This window comes from Carcharodon carcharias, chromosome 7 (genome assembly GCF_017639515.1).
Source record: "Carcharodon carcharias isolate sCarCar2 chromosome 7, sCarCar2.pri, whole genome shotgun sequence".
NCBI lineage: Eukaryota > Metazoa > Chordata > Chondrichthyes > Lamniformes > Lamnidae > Carcharodon > Carcharodon carcharias.
In genome coordinates, this window is record NC_054473.1 from 39,439,778 (window position 1) to 39,454,037 (window position 14,260).

The 14,260-nt window shown below is 40.7% G+C and overlaps 1 protein-coding gene across 7 annotated transcripts in view; it reads left to right on the plus strand.

Moving 5' to 3' along the window:
* ccdc66 (coiled-coil domain containing 66) overlaps window positions 1–14,260 on the plus strand; it is an 80,249-nt gene that overhangs the window by 8,016 nt on the left and 57,973 nt on the right. For 5 of the 7 annotated variants that reach the window (XR_005943570.1, XM_041192035.1, XM_041192040.1 and 2 more), the window contains exons 2-5: window positions 556–635; window positions 7,353–7,417; window positions 12,323–12,348; window positions 13,627–14,053. Coding sequence is in view for 6 of the 7 variants with exons in the window: in XM_041192035.1 (XP_041047969.1) it covers window positions 619–635; window positions 7,353–7,417; window positions 12,323–12,348; window positions 13,627–14,053 (535 nt within the window). In the remaining variant the exon portion in view is untranslated. Of the gene's footprint in view, window positions 1–555; window positions 636–7,352; window positions 7,418–12,322; window positions 12,349–13,626; window positions 14,054–14,260 lie in introns of those variants that run through there. The other 2 variants (XM_041192036.1, XM_041192037.1) reach the window with 2 other exon arrangements.

The window sequence follows — 14,260 nt, forward strand, 5'->3', positions numbered from 1 at the left end:
AGTTCACACAGCATGGCAAAAATATGCACTCTACTGATTTCCCTTAAATGCATCTATGCTAATTGCTCGAACCACTCCCTGTGGGTAGCAAGTTCCATGTTCTTACCGCTTTTGAGGCGAAGAGATTTTTTCTGAATGCCTGATTGGATTTCTTGGTACTATCTTATATTGACGGCCTCTAGTTTGCTCTTCCCTGCAAGAAGCAACATTGTATCTACTATATCAAAATCTCTCATAATTTTATAGACCTCTGTTAGGGCACCCAAAAGTCTTATTTTACTGAAGAGAGGAGTCCCAGCCTTCAACCCTTTCCTGACCATGTAAATATTCTCTTGCACCTTCTCTATTATCTCTGTGTCCTTTTTATATATAAAGCAAAACTGCACTCGAGTGTGGCCTAATCAAGGTTTGATACAGATTTAGCATAATAGCCTTGTATTTCAATTCTAACCTTCTAGAAATAAAGTCTAGTGCTTGGTTTGTTTTGCTAACCTGTGATGCAACTTTGTGACTGATGTATTTGTACTCTGAGATTCCCTTGTTTCTCTTCTGTAGTGTGGTGGTTATCATGTTCGCCGAACTTGCGAAAAAGCCCTCAACCTGAAACCAGGCAGAATAATGACTGCACCTGCCAAGTGAGCTCCCTATTCTTCCTACTAAAATGTACTTCCTCACATTTATCTGTATTTATTTGACCATTCTACAAGTTTGTTAATGTCATCCTGTAATTTTTTTGAGGTCCTCATCAGTACTGATGATTCCTTCCATGCCCCCCCAACCCCACACCCCCAATTGGTGTAACCTGCAAATTTCGAAATGTTATTTTTGATCCCAAAGTTCAAATTGTTAACAGAAATTGTGAACAACAGTCATCCCTGCACTGATCCTTGTAGAACACCACTTTGCACCATTTGCCACTCTGGATAACTACGCTCATTTCCCACTCTGCTTTCTATCTTGAAGCCAGCCAGCAATCTATTCCTCCATTTTCCCCTAACTCCACATTCTCTGACCTTATTAGTCTGCTATGGGACATCTTATCGAAGGCCTTTTGAAAATCCAGTTGAGTTACATCCACCTTACTGTTGTCTACTGCTTGAGTGTGATGGAGGCAGGTTCAATTGAGGTATTCAAAAGGGAATTGGACTATTTTCTGAAAAGGAATAATGTACAGGACTGTGAGGGGAAGGCTCGGGAATAGGACTAAGTAAATTGCTCCTTTGGGGTGCGAGTGCAGACACAATAGGCTGAATGGCCTCCTGTGCTGTAAGAATTCTGTGATTTGTGACCTCCTCAAAAAAAATTCAACTGGTTCGATGAACCAGCTGGTCTTTTTTGGTCTTTGGTTTTCACATGATCCATAGGAGCACTATTTAGAATTGGTTTTGGGATTGCTTGCTGTTTTAGATCCTTTTAATTCTAGATAGATGATTTCCTGCGGGGTTGTAATTAAGCTTATGTTCTATAAGGTGAGGGAACTTTGCAGTCCAGCTACAATTCTGAGCATTTTGTTTTCTAACAAAATCTACTATTTCTGATCTTGGCTACATGGCCTTGTTACCTGTAAAAAGGTGCCAAAGCAGCCTAAGTATTTTACAGGGCAGGGAGTGAGTAGGGAGGAAAGCCAGTGCTCCCTCCTGACAGGGACACCAGACTACACCTGAGTGAAACATACATTGAATGAGGAGTTGGAAATTTGGTGCACAGGGGGAAAGAGGTGCTCCTTTTTCTACTTTTTTTCACTCTCTAGCTGTTGGTTAATTTCCTTCCTTGTCTGCAAGCTAGGCGAATGCAACCTTCTATTACATCAGCTGTGTAAATTATTAATTAATTATTATTTATTAATTAATTATAAATTAGGTTGGACAGAAATGGCTGGGCTGATGGTGTGCCATGACTGCATCATGTGGGAACCTGTGGAATGCATTGCAATCCCGGGCAACGTTATGTGCAAAAAGTGCTGACAGCTTAGGCAACTTTGGCTCCAAGTTGGAGTTGAATTGTAGACATTGTGGGGCATCAGAGGGGGGAAGAGCTAACTAGACATTTTGTCCTAGGAAGCAATCACTCCACTTGGGTTAGGCAGAACCTTAGCGTCGGTCAGGCGGAGACATAGTGGTATTGTCACTGCACTAGTATTCCAGAGACCCAGGGTAATGCTCTGGGGACCTGGGTTCAAATCCCACCAAGACAATAAAAACATCTGGAATTAAAAGTCAGATGACCATGAATGTCCACTAATGCCCTGTAATAAAGGAAATCTGCCATCCTTACCTGGTCTGGCCGACAAGTGACTCCAGACCCACACCGATGTGATTGACTGTTAAATGCTCTTTAACAAGAGAAATTAGGGATGGGCAATAAATTCTGGCCTAACTAACGATGCTCACATCCCAGAATGAATAAAAATAGAGTCAGGTGGGTTTGGGGAAACAGCATGTACTGATGGAGGAGCCTCAGCCCCAAACTTTTTCCAACAGGTGCTTGCTACTTGAGTGGATGAGGAGAAGGTCTGCAAGGTGGATGAGCAGATTGACCATGGCACCATGTTGAAGGATGTAATTCAAGTGGAGGGAGCAAAGAGGAATGCGGTAATGATAGGAGACAGTATAGTCAGGGGGTTAGATATTGTTCTCTGCAGTTGAGAGCCTGAGTCCAGATGGCTGTGTTGTCTGCTCAGGGTTGGAGAGGAACTTGCAGTGGGAGGGAGGATCCAGTGGTTGTGGTCCATGTAGGTACCAACGACATAGGTAATACTAGGAAAGAGGTTCTGCATAGAGAGTATGAGGAGCTAGGCACTAAATTAAAAAGCAGAACCTCAAAGGTAAGAATATCTGGATTATTACCTGAGCCAGGCGCAAATTGGCATAGGGCAAATAAGATTGAAGAGATGCATGTGTGGTTTAAAGATTGATGTTGGAGAAATGAGTTTCGATTCATGGGGCACTCGCAACAGTACTGGAGAAAGTGTGCCATTGGGACAGTCTACATTTGAACCGTGCTGGTTCCTGCAAGGAAGTAGAGAGGACTTTAAGAGGGGGAAGGGATCATGTAGGGGAAGATTAAGTAAGTTAGAGGGAAATGAGGCAATAGATCAAGGTAGAAATAAAGGTCATGATAATCAGAGTATGGCATAAAGGGACAGTGATTGCAAACTTGAGTGCTGCAGCAGCAGAGAGGGCCAGAGTTTACAAAACAGTTTTTTAAAAAAAACCTCAATTAAGGGTTCCATATCTGAATGCCTGCGGCGTTTGCAATAAAACAGATGAATTGTCAGCTCAAATAGAAATTCATGTATATGACCTGATAGTTATTTTCGAGACATGGCTACAAGGAAACCAAAGCTGGAACCTAAATATCCAGGTCCCATTTTGACATTCAGGAAGGACAAGAAGCTGGGAAAAGGTGGTGGGATAGCTCTGTTAATTAAATAAGACATTAATACTGTAGTGAGAGATGACCTTAGTTCTAAAGATCAAGACGTAGAATCAGTTTGGATAGAACTAAGCAACAGCAAAGGGCAGAAAACATTGGGAGTTGTTCATAGCCACCAAACAGCAGTGATAATGTAAATCACAGTATAACCCAGGAAATTAGAGGTGCATGTAACAAGGCTAATTCAGTAATCATGGGGGGTTTCAATCTACATACAGGGTAAACCTAATCAGTATTAATGTTGTGGAGGATGAATTCTTGGAATGCATGTAAGATAGTCTTCTGGAGCAGTACATCGAGGAACTAATGAGGGAATGAGCTATTTTAGATCTAGTGTTGTGCAGTGAAAAAGGGCTAATTAATCTTATTGTAAAGGAGCCTTTCGGAAAGAGTGACCATAATATGATAGAATTTTACCTTGAAGTTGAAAGTAATGCAGTTCAATTGGCGACTCGGCTCTTAAATCTAAACAAAGGAAATTATGAAGGTATGCGGAATAAATTGGCTATGGTAGATTAGGAAACTGTTAAAAGGTATGATGGAAGAACTGCAATGTCTAACATTTAAAGAACTAATACATAGTTTAGAGCAAAAATACATCCCTTTAATGCATAAAAACCCAGCAAGGAAAGTGTTCCAACCAGGGCTAATAAGAGAAATCAAGGGTTCCATTAGATCAAAGGAAGAGGTATGTAAAGTTGCCAAAAAAAGGTAAGCCTGAGAATTGGGAGAATTTTAGAATTCTGCAAAGGACCATGAAAAAATTTAAGAAGGGGAAAATAAAATGAGCGTAAACTAGCAAGAAACATAAAAATAGACTGTAAAAGCTTCTATAGGTGTGTAAAAAGGAAAAGATTAGCAAAAACATGTGGGTCCATTACAAGCAGAGTCAGGAGAATTTATAATGGGGAATAAGGAAATGGCAGAGAAAAAGACTTGAAAATAGATAAATCCCCTGATGATCTACATCCCAGAGTGTTCAAAAAGGTAGCTGCAAAGATGATAGGTGCATTGGTGCTCATCTTTCAAAATTCTACAGACTCTGGTATGGTTCCTGCAGATTGGAAGGTGGCAAATGTAACCCCACTATTTAAGAAAGGAGGGAGAGAGAGATCAGCAAACTAAAGACCTGTTAGCCTGACATCTGTCGTAGGGAAAAGTCTAGAATCTTTAATAAAGGATGTGATAACAGGACAAATGCGGTGTTGGGCAGTATCAACGTGAATTTATGAAAGGGAAATCATGTTTAACATGCCTGTTGGGAGTTTTTTGAGGATGTAACTAGCAGAGTAGTTGAGGGGAAACTGGTGGATGTGGCATATTTAGATTTTCAGCTTTTGATAAGGTCTCACACAAGAGGTTAGTAAACAAGATTAGAGCACATGGGATTGGGAGTAATATCCTGGCATGGACTGAGAACTGGTTAACGGACATAAAACAGAGTAGGACTAAATGGGTCATTTTCAGATTGGTAGGCTGTGACTAGTGGGGTACTGCAAGGAGATTAGTGCTTGGGCCCAAGTTATTCACAATCTTTGTCAATGATTTGGATGTGGGGATTAAATGTAATATTTCCAAGTTTGCAGATGGCATAGAACTAGGTGGAAGTGTCAGTTGTGAGCAGGATGCAAAGCTGCTTCAAGAGGATTTGGAGATGCTAAGTGAGGGGCAAAATTTGGCATTTGGAATACAATGTGGTGAAATGTAAGCAATCCCACTTTGGTAGGAAAAACAGAAATACAGAGTATTTCTTAAATGGAAAGAGGCTGGCAAGTGTTGAACTTCAAAGAGACTTGGGTGTCCTTGTTCATGAGTCACTGAAAGCTAACATGCAGGTACAGCAAGCTATTAAGAAGGCACATAGTATGTTGGCCTTTATTACAAGAGGATTTGTGAATAGGAGTAAAGATGTCGTACTACAATTATATAGAGCCTTGGTGAGACTGCATCTGGTGTGTTGTGTGCAGTTTTGGTCTCCTTACCTAAAGAAAGATATACAAGCATAGAGGGAGTGCAATGAAGGTTCACTAAACTAATTCAGGGGATGGAGGGATTGTCAGTGTGGAAAGATTAAATAGATTGGGCCTTTCTTCTCTGGTGTTTGGAATAATGAGAGGTGATCTCATTCAAACATAGTAAATTTTTACAGGGCTTGACAGTTTAGATGCTGGAAGGATGTTTCCCTTGACTGAGGCTCTAGAACCAGGGATCACAGTCTCAGAATCAGAGGCAAGCCATTTAGGACTGAGATGAGGAGAAATTTCTTCACTCAGAGGTTGGTGAATCTTTGGAATTCTCTGTCCCATGGGATGTGGAGGCTCAATTATTGAGTATATTGAAGATTGAAATCGATAGATTTCTACATATTAAAGACATCAAGGGAAATGGTGTTAAAGCAGAAGGTCAGCCATATATCCATTGAATGGTGGAGCTGGCTTGAAGGGTTGAATGGCCTACTCCGCCAATTCTTATGTTCTTATATTCCTCTGGATAGTGTCCTAGGCCCAGCCATCTTCAGCTGCTTCATCAATGACCTTTCTTCCACCATAAGGTCAGGAGTGGGGATGTTCGCTGATGATTGTGCAATGTTCAGCACCAGTCGCAATTCCTCAGATAGTGAAGCAGCCCACGTCCAAATGCAGCAAGACCTGGACAATATCCAGGCTTGGGCTGACGAGTGGCAAGTAACATTCATGTCACATCAGTGCCAGGCAATGACCTCTCCAGTAAGAGAGAATCTGACCATCACCGCTTAACATTCAATGGTATTACTATCACTGAATTAAAATCCTGGGGGTTACCATTGACCAGAAACTGAACTGAACTAGCCTAATAAATACAGTGGCTGCAAGAGCAGATCAGAGACTATGAATTGTGTGATAAGTAACTCACCTCCTGACTCCTCAAAGCCTGTCTGCCATCTACAAGGTACAAGTCAAGAGTGTGATGGAATATTCTCCACTTGCCTGGATGAGTACAGCTCCAACAGTCAAGAAGCTTGACACCATCCAGGACAAAGCAGTCGGCGTGATCCACAAACATTCACTCCCTCCACCACCAACGCACAGCGGCAGCAGTGTGTACTATCTGCAAGATGCACTGCAGCAACTCTCCGAGGCCCCTTTGACAGCACCTTTCAAACCTGTGACCTCTACCACCTAGAAGGGCAAGTGAAGCAGATGCATGGGAACACCACCACCTGGAAGTCCCCCTCCAAGCCACTCACCATCCTGACTTGGAAATATATTGCCGTTCCTTCGCTGTCGCTGGGTCAAAATCTTGGAACTCCCCAACAGCACTGTGTGTGGGTGTACCTATACCTCATGGACTGCATGACTTGCAGTGGTTCAAGAAGGCAGCTCACCACCACCTTCTCTAGGGCAATTAGGGATGGCCTAAATGCTGGCCTAGCCAGCGACACCCGCACCCCATGTTCTCCCCAAGTTGCTTTGCAAATGAGCAACAGAACTCTGGTGCAGTAGACAACTGATCATCTGAGTTGATCAATAATTACGGAGCCTACAGGAGGAAGACAATACATATTTTGAACAAAAAAATCATACCTTCATTGTGTAAACTTGAATTAAGAAATAAATCTAAATGTTGGGGTTGGGGCTCCATACGCTTCTCCATATCAGGTCCACAAAAATTATTTGCAGAAAGTGTGCAAATAACTTTGTGTAAACCTGGATGATATTTCAGTGTAAATAACTATTTTCAAAGAACGTATTCTAACTAAGATAAAAGCAAACTCTGAAGAAGTCATACACATTTGAAACATTAACTCTGTTTCTCTCCACAGATGCTGCCAGAACTGCTGAGTTTTTCCAGCATTTTCTGTTTTTATATTCTAAATAAGGACAGCTTTGGTAGATGTGTAATGTTATGCATACTAACAAATTTATGCTTGCTTGTAGGGATGGTTTGAAGCTTGAAAGACATTTTTTGAATGGAAAACCTAAGTTAATTTTAGCATCTTATGGTAAGTGATAATTTAGTAATTGATAGTATATTGTACGCCGTTCTTACAAAATTCAAGTCACCATTTTGGACTCATTAAGGCCTTATTTTCCTTGTTGAAATAGGATAATTGTAATTCATTTCCATTCTCCCCATGTCATTTATGAAGATACATGCTCTATTTGCACTGTAGTTACCAAGTTCCATATCCAGACTTCACAAAAGTTGATTCCAGACAAAAAGGTTCCATTAATTCAGGTGGATTTCTGAAGGCAATGGGCTAAAAACCAGTGTGGGATAAGTCTAGGCAAAAGATTGTCTACTTTGCATTTTATTTTGTTAAGTTTTCAGCCCAAGCTCTTGTTCCATATCCCAGGAGCATTTCAAGTGGGTTGTTATTAGAGTTGATGATTGAGAAAAAAAAACTAGGTCACTGCATCTGAACGGATATCTGAGGGAGGACCCTATTCAATTCAAATAAAAGTGTCCTGTTGGCACTAATCTGATAGTAACCCGAATGTGAATGTTATTGTGTTAAATCTTGGAATTCCCTGGTGTATGTCCTGCATGACGTTTGCTGCTGAGAGAAAATAAAAGGCAAGCCACCTGGAAAAAGAACAGAATATTTCAGAAATTACGCATAAAACATTTGTGTAAAGGAATTGATTTCAAGGCTGTTACCTCCATTCAAACGAGTCTCAAATGGCTTGACATATAATCAGTGCAATCACGAGCAATCCAGTTACTTGTATTTTCTATGGGCAAAACTTTCAAGCTGATCGGTGACCCATTATACGCACTGTTGGAAGTTTGTGGAAAAGGAAATCAGTGTGCCATATCATGTTTGGCATATTTGCCACTGCCTATTTTATTACCTCGTTGAAATTGAAAGATCTGTTCTGTTGGGCAGATTTTAACTATTGGGTGGTGAGAGGAGCCTGTTGGCTGACCTGATGGTGCTAAGGAAAACCTTGTCTCTGTTTTGAGGGCTAAGCCTCATTATTATGTTGTGGGTGAGCACCACGCGAATGCTTTTGCAGCTCCAGACCAGCAAAGTATCAGGACTGCATATCAAGATAGCACATCAAGATGGACCCAGGGCTTTGGAAGAGGGCAGATTTTCAATTTGCATAGTGAAGGGACCTACTGATTGAGTTAGGCAGGGGGGGAAAGTGAGAGTGACTGCCCTTGACATAATGGCAGCATTTGACTGAGTGTGGCATTAAGTAGCCTTGGCCCCCACTGGCTTCAGTTTTGCTAAGGGATGAAAACTCTCCACTAGTTGGAGTCCATCTCACACAAAGAAAGATGATTGAGGGCATTTGGGGTCAATCATCTCAGTCCCAGGACATCACTGCAGGTGCTTCTCAGGGTAGTGTCCTAGGCCCAACCATTTTTGGCTGCTTCTTCAATGACCTTCCCTCCATAAAGTCAGAAGTGGGGATGTTCACTCAATTGTAATGTCAGTACTATTCACGATTCCTCAGGTATTGAAATAGTCGTGTCCTTATGCAGCAAAACCTGGACAACTTCAGGCTTGGGCTGATAAGTGGCAAGTAAGATTTGTACCACACAAGAGCCAGGCCATGATCATCTCCAATAAGAGAGAATCTAACCATCTCCCTTTGACATTCAAAGATATTATTATTGCTGAATCCCCCAGTATCTACATCCTGGAGGTCGCCATTGACCAGAAACTGAACTGGATTCGCCAAATACATACTGTGGCTACAGGAGTAGGTCAGAGGCCAGGAATTCTGCTGTAAGCAGTTCACCTCCTGACTCCCCAAAACCTGTCTACCATCTACAAGACACAAGCCTGGATGAGTGCATCTCCAACAACACTCAAGAAGCTTGACACCATCCTTACCAGCGACGCCCACATCCCATCAAAGAATTTTAAAAAAAATTCTGGTTTAGCTACACCGACAGTGCTGTTAGGAAGTGAGTTCTAGGATTTTGACCCAACAGCAGTGAAGAAACAGCAATATAGTTTCAAGTCAGGCTGATGTGTGGTTTGGAGGGGAAACTTGCAGATGGTGTTCCCACCTGTCTGCTGTTCTTTTCATTTAGGTGGTAGATGGTTTGGAAGGTGCTGTCAAAGAAGCCTTGTTGAGTTGCTGCATTATACCTTGCATATGGTATACATTGCCACTGTGCATCAGTCATGGAGGGAGTGAATGTTTGTGGTGGTGGATGGAGTACCTATCAAGCAGGTCATGCAATCTTGTTAAAACTCTGTTTCCCTCATGAGGATTGAAGGTCTAGCCTCTGAATTTCCTGAAAAGCTACTCCGACTGCCTCATTGACTGCTCACCTCTTGATGGTTCAGTCTCTCCTGAGACTGCGCTCCATGGGAGGCTGCACTCTTGCTTCTAATTACTGGCACACTTTCAACTCTTTTGCAGACTAAGCTGGCACTGCCTGTAGGTTTCACCAAACTCTAGTGCCCTGGCTGCACCGAAATATATATGGTTCCCTGGGCTTCTCTGAGTCCTAACTGCCTGTCACAGGGCCAGCAACCTTCTGCTACCTTCTTAGCTTCTCAGTTCCAACTGCACTGAAGAACCCCCAAGCTTCTCTGAGGTGCAAACCACATCAACTCCAAACAGCAACAAAACCCCTCTCCCAGTAAACACGCAGTTAAATTGAAACCAGAGAACTTTGTTAAACTCCAACCATCTCCATGATGATGTAGCCTTTCAGGGTTCACTGTTTGTTTTTAAACTAATTTAGCTGTAACTTCCAAACCAAAATACCTCTCTGGATTGCAAAATACCTCTCTTAGCAAGCGGTGTAGACATAATGTTTCCAATTCTCCAGCTAAATAAGCCCACCTGTTGTTTTATGGCTCCATCTCTTTTACTCTGACACTATTAAACAAACATGGATAACTTTCTGAACTGCCATATTCTTTTAAGTGTTCTGGCAATCTCTAAAGCCCAGCATTTTGGTTACCCTACCTTCACAAAAATAACCTTCCCAGAATTAAACATAACTTCTAAAATATTAACATGAACCATGAATTAGTTATTCGTCACAGGTATCAGCCAAATACAGAGTGGGATTTTGGTGGTAAGCTTTTCCCCACCATTGTAGGGATACTATTACCCTGTTTCCACCCACCAGTACCAGTAATACACTTCATCTATGTAATTTATTTATTACTGCTGTTAAATATTATGGTACAATCGAAAGTCTTCTATTTCTTTGGTTTATTTCACTTTGTGGGTGATGGTGACATTCCCATTGGGGCACCAAATTTGTCAATATATTTAACAAGGAGAGAGAATTTAAAGGGTCTTTTACAACTATTGTGTGATAATTGAAGCTCCAATGGGAAAGATTTATTCCTTAGTCCTTGTTCCATTATTTCCTCCTTTCAAAATTTTGACCCTCTTCTAAGTGCGATTGGTCTGGCCAGTTTCATGGTGCATTCCATACGTGTTTCTTCCTTCCTACTATTTTTACTTGCCTGAATTCCAGAGGAGTGGCTGTGTAAATTAGTTGGAAATCTTATCTTCTGGTGGCATCATTGGGTGTGCACACTGTTTTAACAGTGGGCCTGATTAAGATTTGCACAGTGTCCAGTTTAACAGTGAAAGCTGGTAACAGCAAAAATTCAGGTCACAGAAAGCCAGGTAAATGGGTTTTAATTTTGCTTTAAAGGCTTCTTGTGACCCATAGGAACAGGTGTGCTCCTCCTAGTCCCAAAAGGATACCTTGGGTATCTCCCTGGTGTTATGACGCAGCAGATGATAAATGCTGAGTTGTTCAAATCCCAGAGGGAAACTTGAAACAACTGCCACAACTTATTTGCAATTTGTATAAATTTCGCGATGCGATGAATTCAGTAGTAATAAGACCACCAAGTCTTATAGGTTTTTAGAAAACTAGATTAATCATTTATTCATAAGAGAAATGATTTTAAGTACATACATAGATTCACTATTATAACTTCTAAATCTCCTACTTGTTCTGACTCCCAGTTACACTTTTGTTAAGGCAACAGTAAGTTGCACAGATTTTAAAAGATCCAGGCAAAGAAACATAATACCTTGAACAAGTCGAATTCAAAGTGAGTTCTCTTAACTTCAGCCCCCGGTGACAACAGTTTGAGGCATAGATGCTGAAGGCCTTTCACGCTTGCTGAATCTCAGACTGCCTCCCTTACAAACAGCCTTCTCTCCTTTTATACATATTTCCCCCTTTGAATGCAAATTCCTATTGTTTCACTATGTCTTTGGACTTTAGCTTTCTGATAATCTCTCACAGCACTAAGTTTTGCCAGTATTCTTGGGGAAAAAGAAACACACTGTTTTTAAACTTCGCCTGGCTAGGTGACATATTTCACTCCCTCTTTTAAAAACAATTTAGTCTAGTTTATTTAAAAATGCAAATATTCCCTTGACACCTGTTTCTAAGCTTCCCCATGTTTACCTAATATCATTTCAATCCTAACATCTCCTCAAAACACCTAAACTAGCTGCCTCCAATTCAATTAAATCTCACACACATGTAGACACATCCCATTATTACTGTATTTTAGAATAAATTCCAATAACATTATGGAAATTATTATATCTTCCTGACACTGGGCTGATCCGCCCATTCACCCACCCCTGATTTGTACACCTGGCAGTGATATTTTAACACTCTTCCCCGCCCCCTCCCAAGTCAGCATGTTAAACTTGACTGTTTTGTGTATGCAACTTGCTCCTCTTGTATGGTTTTTCTTCTGAAAAATAACAGTTAAAGTCGTAATTCAGGGGAAAAACATTTTTTCATAATTGAGAAACTAGGGAGAGTTGCATAGTACAATATGGTGTCATGATTGCAAAGAGTGTAGTTACAGTAGAATATATTTAAGCTGGAAATTCATTCTCTTTATTGTACAATTTTCATGGTTGGTCTAATCTTATTACAGATGCTTCATCAAAAGACGCTAAAAGGGTAAGTGGTCCAAATTAATTTGTCTTTTGTTGTATCAGAAAAGATCTGTAATTACAGCATTCCATTCCCTCTCCATCGATGCCACAAATTGGGTTCTGACTACCACCTACTTGGTTATGACAGCAATTAGCCATTATCTCAGCTGAGGCAAAATTTGGATCCCACATATTCCTCCCACTCACCTCCCCACCCTGGAAGTCACAATGACACGCTGACCCTGCTGAATCTAAAAATATGTGTACTCCCTTACGCCCCTCCGGCCTCAGACACAGAGACTTACCTCCTGCTGAGGCAACAATTGCCTCCCTTCTCTGCAGTATCATTCTATGACTCTTGAACTGAGACAAAGTCACTCCCCAGCAGTTTCTCCCATTTAATGAAGAAATCTTCAGGATGAGAAGTATTCACACACACAAACCCCACCCCACACCACAGTTGATGCAGAAGACCCCTACAGAATTCTCCATACGAAAAATTAGGGAAACGTGGCACCATGCAGCACCACTGACTAAGATGTTGACTCCAGTCTCCCCTGTTCTTCCTCTTCCTCCCTCACCCTTTCTCTCCTTTTTCCCTATCCCCCTCTTCAGTTCCACCTCTTTCTTTCTTCCTTCCTTTATTTCCCTTCATTGTTTTCAGAAACAATATTAGTGTTGAGGGAAATATACAGATTGGTTTGATAGTTATAGACTTATATGAGCATAGATGACAAATCTTTGGCAGTGCTACAGGAATTTCAAATTATGGAGCAAGTTGAAAGGAAGTTAGGTTTATTTTCTTTTCCAAAGAAAAATTGAGGTGACTGAATTGAAGTTTTCAGATTATGCAGAAAAGTTGAAGAAGCTAATCCAGGTAAATGGTACAAAAGTAGGAACATAAAATGAGTATGTTGGCAGAATTTTTGCACAGAAGAATCCTGTGGAATATGGATACCATGGAAAAATATTGAAACAGGCGATAATAAATGTGTTAAAAAGACAATTAGGTGTGTTTTTAGAGTGAATAGATTGAAAGATATGGTGAGGGGGTGGTTGATTTGGTAGAGATTGAAACCAATAGCCAGTTTTTTTTTTTACATTAATTGAACTGCATATAACTTCAAAGTGTTTTGTGTTTTTACTTTGGAAATGTGTTATCTCTTCACCTTGGCCTTATAGAAGAAAATGTAATTTGTAAGCTGTTGACATTCTACAGTGTAATATCTAAATGCTTTTTCAAACTTTGCATAAATAGGAGCCTTTAATACTATATCTGCTGACAGTTTTAAATATTTGTCAGATAAAATACAAGAACAGGACAACAACACAGCTGCTGAGATCTAAACAAGTTTTACAGGAAGTTCCTTCAACCCATGAAAGTAATTCTGAGACTGAGAAGCCTTTATTGAAACACACTGTAACTAATTCTATTGTTGCATCTGGGAAAGGAGAAAATGCAGAACAGTTGATTACAGTTAAAAAGACAGATAACAAAACCAAAAATAATGGTGAAACAGCTAAAAATGGTCAGCCTGGAACTAAAGCTACTGTGAAGACACTTGTCATAACCAAGCAACAGCCACCAAAGAAGCAAAAGATCTCTGAGGTGTTAAAAGAGAGCTTGGTATGCCTGACCCAAGAGCAACTCCAGCAAATTTTAGCATCTATAAGTCAAGTGAATGAAAATTCCAACCAAAACCAGCAAAGAGTCAAAAGTACAAAGCCAGGTAGGTGTCATGGAGGAGCCTCTATAGCTTTGGAGTCAAAGATTTAAATAGCAATTTATTTTTTCCACTTGTAATTCTCTTCTGTATGCATTGGTATTAACAGCTTTCCTTTGCTGCCTGACCTGCTGAATATTTCCAGCATTTTTTAATTTTGGTTTTCCAGCAACCGTAGTGTTTTGCTTTTGTATTAGCTTTCCTCTGATACTT